Below are 23,134 nucleotides of genomic sequence, written 5' to 3' on the forward strand. Positions count from 1 at the left end.
GTATGCTGAATAGCCTTACAAGAACTCTACCTTCCTAGTTTGCTTTTTGTATTAATAAAATTGCAATTTTTTTTCTAACATATTTTAATATTTCACAGTGTTGTCTAAGACAAATGCCTCAAGCTAGTCTGAAATGTACATTGCTGTTATATGTGTATGTCCACTTTCAAAATAAAATTTTGTAAATTGTTCTTTTCCATAGCTTAGTCCTCCTACTTCTACCCAAGATGACTGACTTTTTGTCTTTAAAAGTTGGCTGTTGCTTTGCCTCATATTCCCCTCTCTGGAAAAATGTTTTTTTAAAACTGAGATGATGGATCATTCTCTTTGATTCTCTGATCTGATCTTCTGTCCCATGCATCTCTGGCAATATGAACAGGTAGTTTTCTTCAACAGATCATAGTGGGGGGAGTAGCCAACACTCCAGAGGACGTGCAGACCTATGCCTCTTGCACTCTACTTGCATCCAGCTTGAAAGAAAGCAAGTGGGAAAATGGGAAAGGGCAAGACAAACAGGCTGGACCCATCGAGGCTTGTGTGGCATGGCTGCTGGAAAATGAATTCATCCAGGTTGTGGACTCTGGCAGTGATGTGAAAGGTAAAGTTTGTGTTCCTCTCAGTAATTGCAGTTGGCTTTGATTTGCTAACTGAGCTGAAGTAGCTCTTCAATGTAAATTAATATAAGGACTTCTCTGCATTTTTATTTTATTTTGAAGAATTGCATATGAAGAGTTTTCTGGCTTTCTGGAAGGTATCTTTACACCTGCTTTTGCATGCACATGTTCTTGGAAGGCACATCACATCACTTGCACATCACCTCTAAGACTGATGTGTCCTAGTATATAAATTCCTAAAATATCTTTAAACAAAGCAAACTTTAACCACAGGATTGGTGAATATTAACTGCAGACTGTGATTTTTGTCTTTCTAACAAAGAGAAAAAGGCTAGTTTAGACATAGGCAAGGCTAAGCCTCTTATTATTTCCATTCTTCTGTCTTCAGAATGGAGACATACACTATTTCTAATTGAAAAAGCAGCTGTGAAAAATTAGAATTCTCTCAAATGCAGCAAAACCTGAAAATTATTATAAACTTGCATTTAAATGTTTTTCTACATAATATATATTTCTTTTTAACAGCAAAAGTTTATCACCCAACACATCTTGGCTCAGCTACTCTTTCCTCTTCTCTTTCACCAACTGAAGCCATGGAAATCTTTGCTGACCTGCAGAGAGCTATGAAAAGCTTTGTTCTGGAGAATGATCTGCATATTGTCTATTTGGTAGGTTCCTCATTCTGTGTCTTGTGTTTTCTACTACCAAAACTAAGGGGAGACCGCACAATGCAAAGTTCTTGATGGCTCCATGAACATAGGTTTTGGGTTTTTCTGTGCTTTGCTTAGCTTATCCTTCATGAAGAAAAGTTTCTAAATTGAACCTTCTCTAGAATTAGTGTGTTACCATAGTGTCTATTGTGTAGGTAGGTGCTGCATGCTATTTAACCCCATTATAGTCACTCTTGACTTCTTAGGATTTCAGAACTTAATAAGTTTTGAGCATAAGATAATGGTAGTTTCTCTGAGGCACTTGAAGTTGATGAAACAAACAGATTTTTGTATGTGTGTTTGGGATCAGCAGGCTTAATTTCATATTACTTTTGGAGGTCCAGAAAAATGTTGGGCATTTAATATCTATTTTGCTTCCAAAAAGCCTCAGAGAGCCACACCACTTTCTTTCTATGGATGGGCCGTTCTTTGTTTTAGTTACAGTGAAATTCATCCCTGATTTAGTTTACTTGCCTGGTGATGCTGCCAGGGCTAAAGGAAGGAGTTTGATAAATCTTGTGAGGGAAAAGTGTCCCAGAGTGTGTCAAGATTTATGAGCACATACACTTGAAAAGCTAAGCACTGCTATTTAAGACCTTGGGAGAGGAAGCCATGAACTTGTGGAGATTAGTGAGGAAACCAGATGGAGTTGCACTGAACAACTTGGGATTCGTGGCTGCCAGGGACCCATCATGCAATCATCAGCTGAAATCTGACAGTCAGCTTTAGCCTTCTTTAAGTGTAAGGTGTATTCTCTTTACCAGCATGATAAATCAAAGGCAGAATTTGGGAATCTTGTCTGAAAAGAAAGTTCGCTTCAAGAGGAATGTGCTTGCAATTACAAAGATTGTTGAGCTGGGAGACAGAGGCAGGCAAGAGTCTGAGGGTCCATGTCTCTGCTTGCTGTGTTCAATAACCCAGTTATGGGCTAATACTGGTAGATTTTTTTTTTTAATCTACTGCTGTCCTGTATATATGTACTCATATCTGTGTTTTAGAGGACCACATTATATTTTGTTCTGTTTCTGCTAGGTAAAATGAACTCCTTTGTGTTATGCAGCAGTGAATTTTTTTCCTTGTTTGCATCTCCAAAACAGAACAAAAAGGATGAAATTTGTTCCTGCTCTGGGCTAGAGGCAGTGATGGCATTATGTTTTTTATGCTGTACTTTTTAATTGCAGCAGCTTGTCTAAGGTTATTTTAAATCATACACTGTTGAACAAAATGTTCTTGAGATTCTCTTCTGTTAAGCTACACTGAAACACTTTCTTGCAAGTCTGTTCATTTTCAAGGCCAAAGGTTTATTTAATTTTGTTGCTTTTCTAGTTTTCAGTATTGTTCTTCATGTGTTCCTTATGGGCTACAGAGAGTTTATCTGGTAAAATGCTTTTTAATTCTTTTAAGCTTGATCCTTTTACTTGTACAAATATGAGACTGAATTCCAAGCCTTTGTATTTTAGGGAAGTTGATTAAAACAAATAAAGATTTGCTAGACTAGGAAAATAGTTTACTTTAAAAAAAACCAAACCACTATAAAAGCCCAATAAACAACAAAGGATAAACCCCCATCTTGATAACCTTTGTTCTTCTCCAGAGGTGAAGAGGCATGGGTGATTTACAACTACATAGGCATCTAGTATTTTGTGCCATTTAATATTTGAGTCAAACAACTCTTAGTTCTTTCAAAATAATTAATCTTTCTTGATATTGATAAACATATGAAGACATTGTGTCTCCTCATAGAGAAACTGACTCTGTCCTGACTAAACATTAACAGAATTGGTTTTATTTCTAAAAAAGGTAACAAAGGTAACAAAAGCCCTCTGGAGGGCTTTTTGTTAGTGTTAAGAGAAGTTGAGATTTTTTTGTACTCCAGGTAAATGAAAGCTTCAGCAAGTTCTGGCAAAATCTGTGTCCTTCCTGCTTTATCAGATGCTGTGGAAGTGGTTAGTGTGGTTACTCATGGTTTTAAGAGGTTGGTAGATATCTGTAAATTATGTTAAAAAAAGAATAAAATTTTGTTTTCTTAAAGTACATTGAAGATACAGCTTAAAAATCATTTAGTGGCTTGGATTTAAAGAATAATCTGACAAAGATTCTAAACTATTTAATCATTGGAGTACCCATATGAGTCAGATCTCATCAGTACAAATATTAAAAAAACTGGATAAGAAGAGCTTTTACTTTCTTCATGGTACACGCCTGTGACTCAGTGCCTTTACGTAGTGCGTAGGATGCTCTAACCATGTTCCCTAGGCAGTAGTTTTGTTTACCCAAAACTCTGTTTAGTTCTGTTTATTTCTGTGAAACAGTTTTTTGCATTGTCCTATTTTCTTTAGGTCACCCCAGTGTATGAGGAGTGGACCACAATTGATTGGTACCAGTTTTTCTGCCTGTGGGAGAAGCTGCCTGCCTCAATGAAGCGTGTGGCTGAACTGGTGGGGATTGAAGAAGGCTTTCTAGCTCGCTCTGTAAAGGGCAAAATCACAGCTAAAACAGAGAAACAGCACAGACAAATGGCCATCCACAAAAGGTAGCCACAGAATGTGGGTGTGAATGTGTAGAGATTAGAGGCTGTAACATTTGTAATGCACAGGATCTGTATCTGTTTTCAGGAGCTGGCTCTTTTTCTGAGTGAGCTGAAAGGTCAGAGAACCTGGAGCTGATCTGCTCTGGTCTGAGAACACTGGTGGCACAAGATGTTTTTGGAAGCCATCCTCTCTGTTTCCTTTGTGTGCTACACTGTAGTACCATTCTGTCCCATGTATCACTGTACATTTTGCCGTGTACAATAATGTGGCACAGATTGACAACTTTATTTCTTCATGTACTTTGTCAACAGGTTTTTCACCAGCCTTGCCCTTCTGGATTTAATCAGCGAGGTTCCTTTACAAGATATGACCAAGAAATATGGCTGTAGTCGTGGTCAGCTTCAATCCTTGCAGCAATCTGCTGCCACTTATGCAGGTGAGTTGTCTGAGCAAAATACCCTCAGGAATCTTAGGCTAGTCTGTTTGGTGTGGTTTTTTTTTTTTTTTTTTTTTTTTTTTTTTTTTTTTTTTGTCCTTTCACATTTGGGGCTAAGATAGCCACACTGTAGTGCTAACAGCAAACAGCTTTGTAAAACCACTTACGGATTTGTAGCTTAACCTGTGGTTGCCCCTGCTGTGGAACCACAGAGTGTGCAGTGGGAGGGGGGCCAGCTGAGGGGAATCAAGCAGTGTGCAGCACGCTGAGGTCTGTGGAAATCAGCTGTGTACTGTGCAGGAATGTAGTTTGTTTAATACTAAGTATGGAAATTAATGCAAGTCCCTTCTAAAGCTTTGCTCTATCAGGAAAGAATACCTTTCAGCGTTGAGTGAAGTTTGGAGCCTCTAAGATGGCACATGGCTTTTTTCTGAATGTGAAATTAATTGGCCAGAAGGTATAAGGTTATAGTTTTCAAAACAGAGTGAGTGGCTTCTGGGTCATTCAGATCATAGGAGGTCAGACAGCTGCTACCTTTAACTTCCTTAAAAAGGCTGTGTGGGTGTAGAAGTAACAGCCCACCATGAGACTGCGATATTTTTTTTTTCTGTTGCTAAAATCCTTCATTACTCCATAAGTGGGTTTGCAGTTTTTAAGACAGTTTTAGCTCAACTTGTGAAACCCTCTGTGTGGGTTGCAGCATGAGTCAAAGCCCCAAAATGAAAAGGTCACGCCAACTGATGCAGAGTAGTTTAATTTAATTCTGGTAGTATAAATAACTTCTTTTTTTTTTTTTAACTTCTTAATATAAATAACTTTGTAGCAGTTTCATAATTCTGTGTTTCCAGTGTTAAAAATTTTCACAGGAGTAATCTGGGAAGTAAAATGAACTATTGATATGACATAGAGTTAAGAGATATGATAAAAGTTGTATTCTATAATGACTGTAAAATTAGTGAGGGATGCAATGTCTTTCAGTGGTTTTCTTAGTCTGTAGATGTGATCTGTAAGAAACTGTCTTTTCTTTGCTCTTTTCTTTCTCCCATGCACTGGGGACTGCAGTTGTAACCTTTATCATAGGATTTGCTACCTCCTATGATGCTCTCAGTAACTGAAATCCTGCAGGCCAAGGTCTGCTTTTGTGGATGACAGCACTGGTTTTCCTCAATGATCTGTAGCTTCCCTTAGTGACTCTCATCACTACTTTTTCCTTTGCCATTTTTTTTCAGTATAATTGTTTTGTAGGACTCCTCTTCCAGGATACTCATATGCTTCAAACTTTGAATATTTGCCACTTTGAAAAAACAGTGTCATTCAGAATTTCTGCCTCACTGATTAGCTAGTTAATTGCAGATTGAGTTCTGCAAGACTAGCTCCTACTCATATTTGTAATAAACATGAGTTATTTTCTGTAAATAATGGGAAGGTGAGAAATGTAAAGTGAGTGCTGATTCAGATTGGGGGGTGGGGAGTGAATACAACTTAGTAGAACTGGAGCTGGAGTTCAGACATTAATGTAACTTTTGTGTTCCAGGAATGATAACAGTTTTCTGTAACCGACTGGGCTGGCACAACATGGAGCTGTTGCTCTCTCAGTTCCAGAGCCGCCTCACTTTTGGGGTGCACAGGGAGCTCTGTGACCTGGTGCGAGTGTCTCTGCTGAACGCGCAGCGTGCCAGGACACTTTACAGCGCTGGCTTTGTCACTGTGGCTGAGCTTGCTAAAGCCAGTCCTGAGGACGTGGCAGCCACTCTGAAGAGCTCAGTACCATTTAAAAGGTGAGAAATCAGTAAGTCCAGAAGTCAAGTAAAGGAGTTTGTAAGGTGAAGGGTTACAGGATGAAACCTGCAATAAAATATGGCGACCCTTTGGAACTTTGTGTCAAATATTAGGTTAGAAATAACTTGTCGGTCTCTCTGACTGATCATAGTCATTCCATAATTATTCTGAAATTAATAGAAGCATCTTGTATTTACAGAATAAGTTTTTGAGACCTAAATGTTCTTATTCCTCTTTTCAATGCACTGTTTAGTTCTGGGTAAATTGTTAGTGCTTTCTGGGGAGTTTTTGCTGCCTCTAAAAGGCAGCTTCACCATATGTTCAAAGTAGTTGATGATTTATTACTGATTATCTTTTGGGATTCTCTTATGGTTTATATGTTAGTGCAGTAACAAGCTTCCTTGTTCAAGTACCTGTTGGACTGTGCCATGACGCTTGTATGGTTCATGCTCTTGAAGTTTTCTTTCTTTGAAAAATGTGGAGGATGATTCATTGAGACCTGCAAATTGCCCTAGGAGGGAATTGGGACTTGTCTGGGATATTTGAACGCAGAAATCTGGCAATGCTTTTGGGGTATGCAGCCAATAATATATTTCCTCAACATTTATTCATATTTAGAAATAGTTATTTCCAATTAAGTTATTTCCCATCAAGTGCATTATATTTTGGGTAGAGTGCTTCTGTAAAGGAAGCTGTCATGGCAGTTGAAATGGGAGCAGAAGAGAATAGTGCCAGCTCCTTGTGCTGTTTGTTGTGTTCTGCATGGATGTTTACATTTGTCTGTTCCTGCAGTGCTCGTAGGGCTGTGGATGAGGATGAGGAGTCAGCAGAGGAGCGTCGGGCCGTGCGCAGCATCTGGATGGCTGGAATGAAGGGCTTAACTGAGAGAGAAGCAGCCTCAGTCATTGTGGAGGAAGCCAGGAGACTTTTGCAGCAGGATTTGGCACAGATGGGGGTGCAGTGGAACCCAGAGTCTTTTCTCGAGACTGATACCTCCTCTGTGATCAGCAGTGAGTCAGAAGTGGAAGACAGACTGCGCAGATCAGATGGAGAGGAGTCTGCTGAGTCTTCAAGGGTGTTAAACAAAAAAGGGTGCAGAGTTCAACGCTGTAATGGCCTTGGTTCTCAGATTGGAAACTTATCAAATATTAAAAAGGGATATAAAAGGCGACTGAGCAGTAGCACAGAAAGCTCTGTGTTGGAGAGTGAGGTTCTGGGCAGGAAACAGGCTCGAGCAGACGAAGGCAAGGGTGATCTTGTGTACTGTGCCAGAAAATGGCCAAATGTGTGCAGAGGAAATGAAAACATAGAAAAAATTTCTCTGATCAAAACCAAGACGGATTCCAGATCAGCAATCCAAGAGCACCTTACTGAACAAGGAAAAACACCAACATTAAGAACAAGGTCTTCAGCCTCTAGATTGATTAAAAGCACAGATACACATTTAAATCGGACTAGGAACAAAAATACCACTTCAAAACTGCAGACCTCACTTCTTGAAGTTTCAAGTAAGCTTAGCACAGACATACAAAAGCTGCCTGTTTTCCACACCACCATCTCAACAGATGATTTTGTTTCAAACCAAAATAATAAGGAATTTATGGAAACAGATTCTGTAACTCATAAAGCCTCAAGTTCTGTACAGAGAGGGGAAGCTAAGATTGGGAAGAAAGGTAAAATGGAAGAATTATTTACAGGGGCTACCACCACTAATGAAGGCATGCCTAAGGGGAGAGCAGGTTTTCAGGCACCTGTTATGCTGAAGGGTATTCCACACACCAGTGTGGAGACACACAGTATTGTAGGAAGTAGAGGAATAGCTGATAGTGCTAGGACAGAGAGAACTGACAAAACTGATGGTGAGCAGAATAAAAGAAATAAAACTCAAATGAATGTGAGCTGTGCTGAGGCAAGGATTGATACGCATTTTTGTCCTGGTGAGGAGAAAACCTGCAATACTCAGATTCAGAATGTTGGCAAAAATGGGAGTGAAAAGCCCAATGGACTATTGTTACCAGCTGGAAAGCTGCAGAATGGCAACAGTCATTCTAAAGATATTCTGAAAGGGTCTTTAGTAAAATCCAGAGGTGTTTGCAATGCAGATGGTGTTCAGAATGATCCAGCCTCTCATCTGTTTTCTGACTCTAGAGACTTTGAAGACAGCATCCAGTTGGATACTCAAACTGAGATGATAATAAAACAGGAGGGAGCAGCTGGAATCACTGGACAGCAGGGGATACAAGGTTCAGAGCTGGCAGCAATACCACATCAGGAAATATCAGAAAAACTAAGCAGTTTGTGGACTGAGAATGATACTGATAAAAGGCTAGCTGCAACAATTAGGAAACTGAGCTTCCCTAGTCTTATCACAACAAATAACATTACAAAAAACACAACTCAGCACTGTAGTAATAAAGTTTTGGAGTCTGGAGGCCCTAATTTACAGCCTGTAGTGGGGAAAATAGAACCTGCCCCTTGCCTTAAAGAAAGCGATTTCTCAGTGACTGACTCACAGCTACACAGTTTTCTACAAGATTACCAGACCCAAAATTTGGTGAAAGAGGAAAGTGTGTCTAAAGACCTGAATAAAACAACCTCCCATTTTGGTAGGGAACACATTGTACAAGTAGAATGCCAGTCTGTCCCTGAAACAAGCCTAAATATGAGTAATAGCTTGCTGTTTGATGAGAGCATCAGTAATGTCAGTGACCTTTCAGCTGTTCACATCATGGAAGTTGATGGAAAGGACCCTGTGGCTTTGCTTCCTCCAGATGGTGTTTTGCAGAATCCAAGGCCTGTTGAGAATAAATTTGATGACAGTGACAATCAGAAAGAATATGACAGTCCTGCACAGTGTAACAATGTGTCTCTAGCATCCTCAGATGTAATAGCAGAAGTTTTAGACCATGGAAACTCACCGTCTTTTCTAAAAGACGTTCCTTCTACATTTCAAGGTCGGTCAGGATTAAGAAACTCAGTCATTCATAACAATGACTCCAGACCAAAGGATTTAGTAGGAGATCAGGGTGAAAAGCTCCAGAGAAGCCACCAAGCTTCAGAGAACTCCCATCCAGTGGTGTGGAATGGATGCTCGTTTGAGCTAAGCCCAGGATTGCAGGATGTGCTGGACAAATGGCCCAGCCTCTCAGGCACTGAACCAGTTTCAGCAAGTTCCAGTTTGAAAGGAGAGTTAGTTGCTCCTATTGCTAGTCAAGAGCTAGATCCAGTTTTTGAATCTGACTATTGTGAGCCAGAGCCTTTGCCCATTTGCCAGGATTTAAAAAGCTCTTTCAAGGTTAAAGAAAATGAAACTGAAAACTCAGATCTTCAGAAAACAGATGGCATAACACTTCAGCTTAAGGGGAGCAACAGAACATCCTGTCCTGCACCAGATAGTAATAATGGGTTTATTCCTCCAACACCTCCTAAAGAGCTTTTTCCAAAAAGTTCTGTTTCTCTCCCTGTGAAATCTGCAAGAAAGGGGCAAGTCACCCCTTGCAGGAATGAAGGGCAGACGATTCAGCTACAGTGGAATAGTGAAGGCAATGCAGAGCAGCAGGTAAAAACATTCCAAGTCAATCCTGAGTGTCTAGACCCAACTGAGACAGATGAGATAAAAGATGATTCCATTATAGACCAAGGCTTTTCCCTGCAGCTGTCTCAGGATGTTTTTCCATTTGTTCCTCTAAGTGCTGAAAGTTTCACTATTATTGATGTAGCAAGTGACAAAGCGCTTTTCCAGACTTTTGTTGCAGAATGGAAGGAGCAAAGCAGGTTCTCCATCTCAGTGGCATGTGAAAGAACCAAGTGCCTTATGTCTCCCAAATCAACGATTGGTGGCAAATTCAAAAAAGGTCAGTTTCCTGTCCCAGTGCATTATCTTGTGAACAGCATGTGGTATCTTCAGCTTAAAGCAGGCCTAGAGAAGGAAAGGCTATGCAAAAAAAAAAAAAAAAAAAAAAAACCAACAAAACAAAACAAAAAAAAACCAAAAAAACCACACCAAAAAAAGGAGGAAAATCACTGATATCACTGATATAATAGCATCATGGAATGCTTGAGGTTGGAAGGATCCTCTGGAGGTTATCTAGTCCAACCCCCCTGTTAAAGCTGGTTCACGTAGAGCAGGGTGCACAGGATCACATGCAGGCAGCTTTTGAATATCTCTAGGGAAGGAGATTCCACAACCTCTCTGGGCAAACTGCTCCAGTGTTCTGTCACCCTCCAAGTAAATCAGGTTTTCCTCCTGTTCAGATTAAACCACCCATAAAGCATCCCTTCCAAATTCTGGCCTTTTCTAGCAACCTCTTCAAAAGTTGAGATAGAAGTGTATTCTTTCCTTCCACTAAAAAGCATTTCACATTTGCCTGTCAAAAATCTATTTTGATAGTTAAGAAATGTTGTTTTTGTTGTTATGGCAATATGACAGCAAATAATCTAACTGCTTAATCTTGTCATTTTAAAGGAAGAATATGTTTGTAAAGCAGCAGCAAACTGCAGCATATGAATACTTCTATGGGGAAAAAAAAGAAGCAATATTGCAGCAACTCAGAGTCTGATCTGAATTTCACATGTGCTTATATTGAACCATGTTTACATTTTGAAAATATTTGAAAAATATGTAACCTTGGTTCAGAGGCAGCCACAGAAGAATATTCAGATGCTCTCACATACCATAATAACACATAACTCTTCACATAATGAAGAGTTGCTAAGTCTTCATTACTATCACCAGACCTATCAAGGAAATGCTTGAGACCAACACTCCATCCTCTACTAACACTCAGCTCCTTTGCTTTACTGAGACTTGATAATATTCAGTTTTAGGCTCAACTCTATGTATTTGCATTTTCAGGATCCCAACTCTTCTGTATTTACGGATACCATTTTATAATAGTAACTTAAAATTATTTCCTTAGCGAGTTCTCCTCAGTGTATGCAAGCTAAAGATGATGGATTTCCTGTCCAAGGATGCGAAGACGTCTTGGTTGTTGGAATGGCAGTGTGTTGGGGTGGGAAAGATGCCTACTATATCTCTTTGCAGCAGATCCAAGACCAGACTGGTAAGTGAGCAGACAGGCTCTGCTGGGTTGTTTGAGACTGCATCTCACAAAGGTTCCTTCAGCAGATAAGGCTCCTGGAAATGCTGTGATTGTCCCAACTCCAGCTGTGTGGAGGAGTCATTTAGCAGTCTTAAGTGTTAAACACCCTTGGACAGGCTGCTGTGGATGCATCTACAGTACTGTGTAATAAGGGCGGGTAATTGGCTCAGACACTGGACTGTGAGCATGCATGTGGCTAAAACATTTGCTCACTCCCAGGTTCTCTTTATCTGACTTGCTTTTCTCTTTCAACCTCTTCCAATTTTTGCTCTCTAGAACAAATCTAACACTCAAATGCTGAACCATAGCCCAGTGTGTGCTAAGTGACCTTGTGACTGGGGTTTGATTCCTGGCTATCCTTTGTTTGTTAGTACAGACACAGCATATTGCTTTTGGGAGCCTTGTCTGGTTTGAATAAATATGTAATAGTGCTATAGATGTATTGTTTGTTCATAGTTCAGCTGTAGCTTTTGTGCTTTAGGTGATTTTTCTCTTGCCTTTTTTTACCATGTAATGGGTTAAAAGGTGATTTTTGCTTGTATTTCCTACCTTAGAAATCAGTCCGAGTTTGGCACCACCACCTTTGGACCAAAGCCTGTCTGTGACAGAGAGACTGAACCATCTGCAGCTGTGCCTGCAGAAGAAGCCCAAGAAGGAGCGCTCACTTATCATGTATGACTTCATTCAGCACTACAAAACTCTGCTGATGGCTTGTGGCATCTCCTTGGAAGGAAGTTTTGAGGACCCAAAGGTTTGCAGGATTAAGAAATTTCACTTGGGTGAAACTACTAATTTAATCACAACAGTGGAAAGACAGGAGTACCTTCTGATAGTTCTGTTATTTAGGTATGAATCTGTCAGGAGGTTTAGTGAAATTTTCTTTCAGTGGGCAATCTAGAACAATATTTCGAGGACATTTGCTTTGCTATGGATGTTCATGGTGCCTGCAAGAGAAACAAACAAAGAGTTTCAGAGGTTAGCACATTATTTTTTCATACCTTACTTGGCAGGGGAAATGAAGATAAATCTCTCCCCAGTCTCAGTGGACAGGTCTTCTGTTTTGTTGCAGTAAGAAGCCTGGGGCTGAAATGTCACAAGTGCTTCTGGTCAAGTTATTTCTTCTGAGAGCAGAAGATTTACCCACTGTGCATACAGACCAATTTGCTACCCCTATTTCCTCAAAACAAAGTTTACATGGAATTTCAAAAGGTTTGGGTACCAGTTGTAACTCACATGAAACACTAGCTTGAAGTAAAAGCACCTTGTTGCCCATGTTACAAAAAGCTCTGGGTGCACAGAAAATCCTGTTGATTTTTAAAGCTTGCTTTGCATATGGGCTGAATAGCTTCATGACAATATTCAGCACTGCAGGAAAGGAACTAAGGTGTTGAGCACAATGACAAACATAGATTTTTTTTCATACCAAGACAGTTTTAGGATGAAATTGAAGAGCAGTAAAAGCATCTTTCCCTTCACTGTTCCATGTAATAGTCATAGTCATGTTGGTTCATTTTATTGATACAATGAATATATACATACACCCCCTCCAACCCCATATATATACATGTGGGTTTTTACTACTGCTTGCATGGCAGAGGCAATGTAGAAATCTGTGCTTCATCCTGTTTTGACACAAGAAATTGAAATACAGTTTTTTTGCTTTGAAGGCAAGGGTTTAAGCTCTACCAGGAGTAAAATATCCCATTCAGAATTCTTGGCGTTAGTCCTGTTCTGCAAAAGATAGGAGAGCTCAGCTTGGCTAATATTCTAGATCAATAGCAAGTTCTGATCTCTACAAAGTCATTTTTCAGATTAAACATGTTTTGATCCTGATTTTTGTATTTATTCCCTTTGAGTTAAGTTTTAATAAGTGAAAAGACACTTCATGATGTGTTTATTTGACAGAGGATAAAGTTTTCGAAAACAGAAATAACTTTCCTGTTAGAAAGAAATAACTTCATTCTCACTCAAGAATTAAGCTCTCCAGTGACTAAGGCCCTCCTGAATATTTTTACTGAAATGATGTAACAAATTATTGCAGTTTGCCTGGCAAATGAAGGAAAATAATATCCACTATAATCTTGAATTAACCCCTGGTTAAATATTTGCATTGTGTTACGACTAAAAGGTAAAAAAAGAAGTCTCATGGAGGTCTCCCTTTTTAAGGTTGCATGTTGGCTGCTGGATTCTGGCTCCAAGGAACATACCCTTCACAGCATGGTGACCAACTTTCTGCCCAGTGAGCTGCCCCTCCTGGAAGGAGTGGGCACTGGGCAAGGGGTGCAGAGCGTGGGGCTGAGCGCCAGCAGAGACCAGTCTGGGCGGTACAGAGCAGCCATAGAGTCTGTGCTTATCTTCAATGTCATGGACCAACTCCACAAGGAATTACAGAAGGAAAATCTGACAGGTGAAGAGACCTCCTCTGCTTGGGGGCAAAGATGGAGGGTAAATACAGCTGTGCTACCACAGGCTGAATGGTCAGAGCTGAAGAGAAGTGGTTTGGAAGTTCTTATCTAAATATAGTCTGTCAAAATGTTCATTTTTTAAAAGAAAAGAGGGACATTCCCTGGGAAGCATATATATTCTTAAAAAAAAAACAAACCCTTACATCCCAAATCTCTGCCAGTTCCAGTGGTTGAGGCTGTAGCAGAGTCTATTCTAAGTCTCTAAATCAAGCAGATTTGTACCTCCCAGGTGAGTACCCTGGCCATTCTGAGGGACTTGTGAGTCTGTCTGTGATTTCTCATGAGCATTTTCGGAAATTTTTGCATTTCCTTGTCAGAAGTAATTCCTAAAGTCCTCAAATGTTTTCTGAAGGAGATTTTTTGCTCTTTGGTCTGCCCATATAGTGTTACTTGTCATGTATGCATTGTGTCCATGAAACTCTTGTGATTCCATAGTGAATGATCCTGTATGTTTCCACTGATAATGGCTGAGTGCTTGTGCTGTTTTAAAAAAGCCATCAAAAAACCCCCCAAAAATATACCCGTTGGGGGTTATTATGATAGTTTCCCCTAAATTATGGTCAAGGATTATGGTCCAATCTCACTGAAGTATTTTATTGCAAGTTTACCATATTGTTTATGATTGTTACAGTTGAACCTTAGAACATTTTAAAAAGATGTGGGTGGTGGAATTAAAGCGTATCAAGTTAGAAAGCCTTACATTAAGCATGTTTGCAATTTATAAAATGTTGACATACAGAGAGATGTATTTTTTTAGAAAAAAAACTGACAGAAGCTGCTTTCTTGAATATTTTTGTAATAGGAGGTTCTGGAACACTTCTTATTATGAAATATTTCTTATTCCAAAACCAAAAGTATTTAAATGAAATCTACAGTAAAAGATTTCAGTGTGTCAGAACATTTCAGTATTTTCAAAACTCAAGATTCTCCTTCTTTTTTTTTTTTTTTTCTTTTTTTTTCTTTTTTTTCTTTTTTTTTTTTTTTTTTTTTTTAATGAATGTGTTTATCTGCAGTTGATCTGTTTTATAAAAGATTTTCTTGGGTTTGTACTTACTACAGATGTATTTTCTAAAGTGGAGATGCCCACTCATTATTGCTTGGCTCTGCTGGAGCTGAATGGCATTGGTTTCAGCACAGCAGCCTACGAAACCCAGAAACAGGTCATGCAGGCTAAACTGAGCCAGATTGAGACCAAGGCATATCAGCTGGCAGGGCACAGCTTCTCCTTGACCAGCCCTGATGACATTGCAGAGGTATGTGAGGGTTGGGGTGGGAGGGGAGAACTTCCCCACAAGTTACCATCAAGAGGCTTTGGCTAAAATGAGAAAAAAAATTCTTCATGGGAAGATGGTCTGAAGAAAAGACAAAATGCAAACCCAACTCTGCTGAGAGTTCATTTATCCTTACACTCCTTATGAGCTTGCTGCCTGCAAGAGGCTGTGTCTCTCCTGCTTGCTGCTGATCAGTCTGGCTTCTGCCAACTTCAGCAGAGATAAAGAAAGTAGAAGAGGAAATATGTATGTTAGAAATAAAAACCAAGTGAAAATAAGCATGTGGTTTGTATAGGACCTTGGCCTCTCAGGGTGCATGAGATGCTCTGTCAATTAAATGGCTTTTGGAGTATTTTGGATGGGTGGTACAGGACTGGAGAAGCTTTTTTGCAGTGCCAGTGTCCCACACCCGAGATGTGATTTGGTGTCATGTAGTCTTGAGTCCAAGAAGAGCTGTACTGAAAAGGTTGCATTGTTACCCTTGCCCCTGTACAGGCATGAATGAGGAGGAAAAACTGCTTTAAAAATTTTGAATCAACTACTGTCTACTTTCAAGAACCTTTTAAGAACTGATATTTTTTTTAAAGTCTAAGAAACAGATTTCTATGTAAAATAGCAATTCTTTCATTCCTGTAAAATTTAACTTATATTTTTTAAGGTACATTACATGAAATGATTGAAATAGATTAAAATTGCTGTGCATGGTTTTCTCCCCCTTTTCTTTTTTTTTTTTCTCCGTAAACTATTTTCTCACTGAGGGGCTGTACTTCATATGGAAGTAGTCAAAATCTGTAAGCAGCTATCAGTAAAAGAAATTCCACAGAAATATTCCTTCTTTGTTACAAATGTAGAAATTTTGCTCAGTAACAGTAGTCTAAGTTAGAGCTCCTGAAATAATGCTTGAGTTCCATTTCACTCCTCTTCATGGAAAAAGGGAAGTAAAAGTTTGTCTGAAATGCTGTTGCATGGAAGCTTGTACCTCATGTGTGAAATTTATTATGAGTCATGTAAACTATCTTTTATAAGTAATGGAACTTTACCCTTCTGGTTTTGTCTCTACATTTTGTCTTCTACATAATGTGCTACATAAATGGGCAGGAGAAAAGATTTCTGTTCCCTTCTGCCAGCTGTGAAATCAAAGACAATAGCTGCTAAGTAGTGTGTAATTCTACATAGAAACACAAAGTGAAAAATTAAGAGCTGTATTCTGTCTGTCACCAAATGAGCATATACTTAATTTTCTGGTTTTTGGCAATTTGTTAGAAAAACTAATATTCTAGCTATTCTCTAAAAGGTATTTGTGACCACCTCTTTCTGTGCCGTTCATATTGTTCTGAAGCCTGCTCCCTGCTAACACTTCTTTTTTTCACCAATGTTCTTCCCACTTTCAGTCATCTGAACATTGCATTTTATTACAGTTGACTGTCAGTAATAACCTCACTTATTGGATGGAGTTAATTACCTTTTCTAAAAACATACCTCTGAACTTAAACTTAGAGTGTTCAGAAAATGAGATTTTAAATTGCATTTCGTAGTTAATTAAAATGAGGAGGAATGACTTTGTTAGCCGGGATCTTTAATCAGCTTTTTAATTACCTGAAGCATTTGTACTATCCTTTGGCTGGAACAAGCTGTTTAAGTGCTCAGTTGCTTTTGTTTCCCCCTGGGTGTAGCGTGCAGAAACTTATTTGAAATGCTGGCCTCTTTCAGGTCTTGTTCTTGGAGCTGAAGTTGCCACAAAATGGAGATGTGAAAGTCCAAGGGAACAAGAAAACCCTGGGTTACACCAGAAGAGCAACTGCTAAAGGAAACAGGGTCAGGCTAAGCAAGCAGTTCAGTACAACCAAGGTACAGTAAAATCTGTTCCTAGTCTGAAAGTAAATTTTAATTGCCTTTTGCTCCTTCAATTACCACTGGAAATTCAAAGTGGGTCCTACCTTCCCTATTAGCAGAGTTAGTAACTCCTACTCTCCTAAAGCTTGAGTGCAGTGAGGACAGGCCTATAAATAGCAGGCTTCAGTAAGAGTAAATCAGGCAGAATCTGATTTCCCAAATCACGTGTAGAACCAAAATAGCACAATAATTTTGTAAAGCCAATAGCAGAGGAATTTTTCCACATCAGCTTGAAAGATACTTAAATACCATGTTGACTAAATACAATATTTTCTCTTCCTGCTACTATCAAATCTGCTTCAGAGAATTTGTCTTCAAAATGGCTAATCTGATGGCTTATCAAATTTAGTATATCAGAAGCTTATATAATGTGAAGGCTATTGACATTCTTGCCAATTGATAAATATTGTGGACCTGCATTAATACCAACTGCTGCAGGCTAATGGGTGAAATTAGACAAGTGAAATTAGCAGATATATATGTTCCTGTTTTCAGGACTCATTAATCTGTCTTGTTTTCTTGGTTTCCCTTTGTTCAGTGTAGTCTGTACTGGGAAGACAAGTACTGATTTGTGGAACTCAAGTGGCAGTGAAGACATTGGATGCAGTGGTGGTGGCAGAGCAGGGAGCAAGAAGCAAAGGGAGGATTTCCTTCTTTTGTGGAGGGAAGAGGCTGCAGCTGCCTGCGGCACACAAAAACAAAATGTTATTTTGAGAAATGTTTGCATGCCACTGTCTTTTGAAATTCTTGCTAGTCCCTTCATATTTCTGATTAAACTGAAAGGATTTGATTGCTAGTGATCAGCTTTGTCTTTCAAGGAGCGTGGTCAAGGGCTTCACTTGGTGTTCCTAGTGTACAGATAGGAGAGAGCAGGGAGAAAAGTATGCAAGAAGATGGAGGAGAAGTGTTAACGCTGGACAAGAGGAGACAACATAGGGGACCTCTGGCAAGTGACGCTTTATTTCATCATTTCAGGTGGTTTACTGGTTGCTGCAGATTAAGAGTGATGATGAGGGTGCAAAAGTCCAAAGAGAAGTGTTTGTCTTCTTGTGGGTAATAAAACTGCAGCTATGTCAGGTGGTGCTTTGATTACCCAGGTGTAAGTGGTATAAGTGGAGAGTATAAATAAAATCAATTTAATTTTAAGGCAGTGACACTGGAAGCTCACTGTGGGTGAAGGAGTCACTTTTTCCTGCAGAACTCCAAAAACTTTATTTATAAAGTTTTAAAGGCCATTGATTAGCTGTGCCCTTTTCTTCCCACAAGGATGTTTTGGAGAAATTAAAGACACTTCACCCATTGCCAGGACTGATATTGGAATGGAGGAGGATCAACAATGCCATTACTAAAGTGGTGTTTCCACTGCAAAGGGAGAAGCGACTGAATCCTGCACTGGGAATGGAAAGGATATATCCAATTTCACAGACTCACACAGCTACAGGTGAACAAATGTGTGCAAATGCCTCAGTTCTTACAGGCTTTTTGTATTTTTGTATGTGTGTGCAGCTTTTCTAAGAGGAAAAGACAGGAAATCAAGGCTTTGCTCTGCTTCAACCAAACAAAGATACCGGTATATCTTTTTGACATATATCTGCCTCTAAAAGACAGATGTGTTTAAAATAGCTTTTGTGTTCACTAAGCAGTATTATTCCTTTCTTGCACATATTGCCATGTAAATCTGAGTCCAGAACAGGTTCTAGATTTGGGAGTTTCTTATTAGTGATACAGAAACAGGGAACCATCACAAGCCCATTAAACACAAATTACTTTAACTTTTTAAAATTTTTTTCAGTGGTTGTGTCCTCTCACCCTCCTGCCCATTGTATTTTGGAGTTCAGCTGTATTGAGTTAGAGAGATTTCTTCTGGACCCTTCCTTAGTTCTGCCCTGTCTTCCTTTCAGGTCGAGTAACCTTTACAGAGCCAAATATCCAGAATGTGCCAAGAGATTTTGAGATTGAGATGCCAACTGTGGTTGAAGAAAGCCCACCTTCCCAAGCCCATGGAAATGTTAATTCTTGTGCTGCTTTGGGGGGCAGGTAGGAGGATCTTGACAAAGCTTCTGTCTAGTCTTAATGTGGTTGGGTTGTCAAATTTCTCTTTTCTCACTTCATCTGTGGCTGCTGTCATGTCAGTGTGACTTGTGATTCAGTGTTTTTCATACAGGGGAATAAATACCTAAAAATCAGTGATACATGAAAGACATAATAATACTAACAGCATGTGGTGTCATGTAGCTATTTGCTTTCTTTTTGACGTTCTTTATGAAACTCTTCAGTGAGTGTAGCATTACATTCCCAGCTGTTGGATGGGAAGCCTGAGTGTGAAAATAACTAAACTGAAGTTAGGATCTGGTTTGACTTGCTAAGAACTACTCTGAAAGGGGGTAGAATATTGTGGAAGAAGCAGAATAAAAATAATTTGCTTTATATTGTGCAGCTCCCTTTGTAAGGGAACAGTGGTGAACATATTTTTCATTCTTTGTTAAAAATTTCATTTGTGATAGTGACCTGCAGAAACTACCAGGTAGCAGAGGAAGATTTCTAAATTTGGTTTCTCTTAATCAAATATCCTGTCTTCTATGATTCTACAATTCTACTTTGACAGCATTACATGCCATTGCCTAAACAGTTGTGTGGAAGTCTAGTGAAAACACCAAGGTCAGTCTTTTAGCTTCTACCTTGTGAGCTTTGAGGCTTCCTACCTGGTAGTGCTTTTCTGCCCTTTCAGTTTCTCTTTCCATTCAGGTTCTTGTCCCAGTTGTGTCACCTGAATGACTTTTCTAAGCTTTTTTCACCACAGCAAGATGTGAGCAATTTGAGGTTTTTGGTTTTTCTACCATGTGCTTAACACCCTTGTGGCTTGGGAAAGTAGTGAGAACTCAGGAGTAGAAGGATCTTGTCCATGTCTCCTCAGAAGAACCAGGCATAGTCATGGAGGCAGGAATGTCACTCTGAGATAAAGCTGTGGCAGTACTCAGGCTTGCAGCAGCTTTTCAGGCTGGCTGGGGAGTGTGCTGGTTTCTTGAGAGTCTTCTCTGTGGAGAAGAGCCCATCAAAGGCCTGGAGTGCCTGCCAGACTTTGAGCAGTCTGTTTCTCAGGCCGACTTCTCCTTAGTTAAGCAGCCACTGTGGTAGGAAGATGGGCAATCCTAAAGGCACAGAAATGACTGCTTGCACAAAGGAAATTGCCATCCAGCCAAGTCTGATCAGCCTTCCAGACTTTGGTCCAAACTGTCTATTATCTTACTAACTACTATTGCTACTCTTTCCTCCTGTTGTACAAAGCTTCTGACCAAAGGAGTATAGCTAAATTAGGTCATGGTATAAAGCCCTTACACATTTAACTAAACTGAGAACCTATGCTGAACAGTGTGATTTTCTTTAGTAGCCAGACATGCAATTGTTCCTCACCTTTATTTCTTTTGAAAATTTATTTCTGTGATTTTTGTGCTTTTGTCTCATTGATCCCTACCATTCCTGAAAAGCCAATATTTAAGAAGAAAAGGAAGTGCACAAGGGAGAGCATGGCGTTTTTTCCTTGCTGAAACTAGTCTTGATCTCAGAGATACCTTTTCATTTTGATAGAGAATTTGCTCAGATCCCTGATCCAGACATCAAGGACTAAAAAAGGCTTTTTGCCTTCCAGTGAAGAGCCCATTGGGCTGTCTGGTAGAGTGATGCTGATGGGAGGATGTGATGTGAATGGTGTCAGAGCTGTGCACTGTTCAGTGGAAATGCTCATGGATACAATTCCACCTGCAGCTACAAATGCCTGGGTGGGACAGGAGACCTAAGCAAGACCTGAGAGGATGCAGAGCACGTGGGGCACACTGTAAACTTTTGGCCTCTCAGAAAAGAAAATTGAGCAGCCTTGGGGCAATTTTCCCCTCAGTCTTTAGGAGGAAACATGCAGTGTGTTACGAGCACCTCTTCTTCAACTTGTGCTCTGTTTTTACAGGCATACCTGTGAATGTGTGTGCCTGTGCAGTAATGAGGGTGGTGTTGAGGTGGGCAATTTTTCTGCCTCTAGGCTGATGTGTGCATTCTGCAGAGGAGAATGATGTTGAGAGACTTGGCACTCAAGGTGGAATGTTGAATTTTTAGGATTCCTGTGACTCTGTTGTCTTTCTGGAATAAGCTCATCACAGATCCAGGGTCATTCATCTTATCCATTTCAGAGCAGAATTATCTAATTTTTGAACTGATTCTTGAATGTACTAGGAAGATTTATCCCTAAATCTTTTCAGAATCAATAAATCTGTTTCAGATGTTTATGAAGTATGAAGTCTCTGTCCAGTCCCTATATGGTCAAATTTGAGTATGGATTGTCCAGAAAAATAGATTAGAGGCCAGTGTCTCACTTGTTTTCACTGATTCGTTGTGGTAAAAATGATTATGCATCTCTTACTATTTTAAAAATCGGTGAAAGCAGTCTTTTTTTTTTTCTCCACAGATGCAGAAAGCGTTCCAGTGTTTTGCCTAATGGGCTGAAGTTTCAAGCTGCAAACAGATCTGAAAAAAGAGGAATACCATTTTCTGTTAGCATGAGGCATGCTTTTGTTCCTTTCCCAGGTAATGCCCAGGTCCTGCTCTGGAATTGTTAAGTGTATGGTTAGCAAATAATCCTAGATATAATGAAGGTTTAAGAATTGATAACAATATATCAGCCTACTTGGAAAACTAATGTAGTGTAGTAGTTTGCATGCCTTCAAAATTATTCACACAACTGTAAAAGAGAGTTTCAGTTGGGCAAAGTATTCAAATTATATTCACATGTTCACACTTTCATTTCTTCTTTAAGAATACCTGTTTCTTAAAGAGGTAGCTAAGGCAGATTTTAATACACAAATTGCACTCTACCTAGTGTTCTTTCTATCCAAATGTCAGATCTCACATTGCCTGCTCTCTGTCTTAGACACTGGACAGATACTTGTTTGTATGGTTTTGATGGATTCTGAATGTGACTAGATGTAAAGCAGGCAGGCCTGAGCACTGGGGAAACAGGCAAGAATTTGTCTTGATAGAAATTGCTGTGAAAAACTCTCAGAGCAGAAGATAAAAGGTGGGTTCAGTCCTTCTTGCTGGCAAGTTGGATGGAATATTGGAGTAATTGAAGAAATAATGCTTTCTGTAACTTCCTGCCTTCAGGTGGGTTAATCTTGGCTGCTGATTACTCTCAGCTGGAACTGAGGATCCTTGCTCATTTGTCTGGTGACTGTCGCCTCATTCAAGCTCTGAATGGTGGCACCGATGTCTTTAAGAGCATCGCAGCAGAATGGAAAATGATTGATCCCAAAACTGTTGGAGATAGGACCAGGCAACAAGCTAAGCAGGTAATTCTAGGAAAAACAATTCAATAGCAGCTTTCTGGGCAGGAAGGTTCAGTGTTCAACACATTGTAGTATGTTTTTCTGAGTTCAGCCATGGTTGTGCAGTTGCTTTGTCCATCCTCCCACTCTCAATACATTGTAACTGGAGCTGTTGGAATTTTGGGGGATGAGGGTGGAGAAAATCAGCATGAATGGCTTGGACTCAGAGAGGGTCTCTCTTCTTGAATACTTGTCCTTGTTCCCATACACTTGTCTTCCAGTGAATCACGTTTTGGCTCTGCTTTCTCTGCATGGCAGACCAAACGGTTGTGATTCTTCACCCTTTCCTCTGGCAGATTTGCTATGGAATCATCTATGGGATAGGAGCAAAATCTTTAGGCGAGCAGATGGGGATTGATGAAAATGAAGCTGCCAGTTACATTGAATCCTTCAAATCAAGATACACAGGTTTGGATATGGCTGTTTGGGAGCTGGGTGGTGGTGGTTATTGTTTTTAATCCCTTCTCTCCATTTCTCCTCATATGCTAAATTTGTCTCAACCCACTACTCATATCTCTTGAAAATGCTTTTCATTTTGAAAATGTCCAGTGCATGAATGCAGCAGTTTGATACTCTGTAATGTTTTGCTCTACTCTTTAAGACTTTGTTCTTTACTTATTACAATAATTTAAAAATTATTTTAATTTATTAATAAGTCCTGAGAAGTCATTTTAAAGCTCTTAAGTTTCTGAATGAGAAACATTTTTTCCCTTATTAAACACAGATTTGTTGCAAATGATACGCTGTGACAACTTTAGACCATGCTTCTTATCATTTTTAAATATAACAGTTACTTTCATCTGCTTTCATCTTCTGCTTTCATGGAGTTTTAAACTGTTTTACATATTATCCTTTAATTTTTATCCAGCTGCTCAGAGTAGCTCTCCCATGTTTTGTAAAAAAAATGTGTTTTTAAGAAGCATGTTAATTTTTAGGAAAGCTGTAGAGAGAATAGAGCTGCAAT

General features: G+C 39.5%; 1 protein-coding gene across 1 annotated transcript in view; it reads left to right on the forward strand.

Annotated features, from left to right (window-relative positions):
• Positions 1-23,134, forward strand: part of POLQ (DNA polymerase theta) — a gene marked incomplete at its 5' end in the record, with an annotated part of 51,362 nt that overhangs the window by 20,552 nt on the left and 7,676 nt on the right. The window contains 16 exon segments of the mRNA XM_083854954.1: positions 397-598; positions 1,140-1,282; positions 3,664-3,857; positions 4,167-4,291; positions 5,826-6,069; positions 6,863-9,924; positions 10,990-11,133; positions 11,727-11,923; positions 13,339-13,579; positions 14,697-14,890; positions 16,619-16,756; positions 18,068-18,242; positions 18,703-18,838; positions 21,255-21,373; positions 21,950-22,134; positions 22,467-22,578. Of these exon segments, the coding sequence (XP_083711080.1) occupies positions 397-598; positions 1,140-1,282; positions 3,664-3,857; positions 4,167-4,291; positions 5,826-6,069; positions 6,863-9,924; positions 10,990-11,133; positions 11,727-11,923; positions 13,339-13,579; positions 14,697-14,890; positions 16,619-16,756; positions 18,068-18,242; positions 18,703-18,838; positions 21,255-21,373; positions 21,950-22,134; positions 22,467-22,578 (5,611 nt within the window).

The sequence above is a fragment of the Zosterops lateralis genome, assembly GCF_965231275.1.
Source record: "Zosterops lateralis genome assembly, chromosome: 2".
NCBI lineage: Eukaryota > Metazoa > Chordata > Aves > Passeriformes > Zosteropidae > Zosterops > Zosterops lateralis.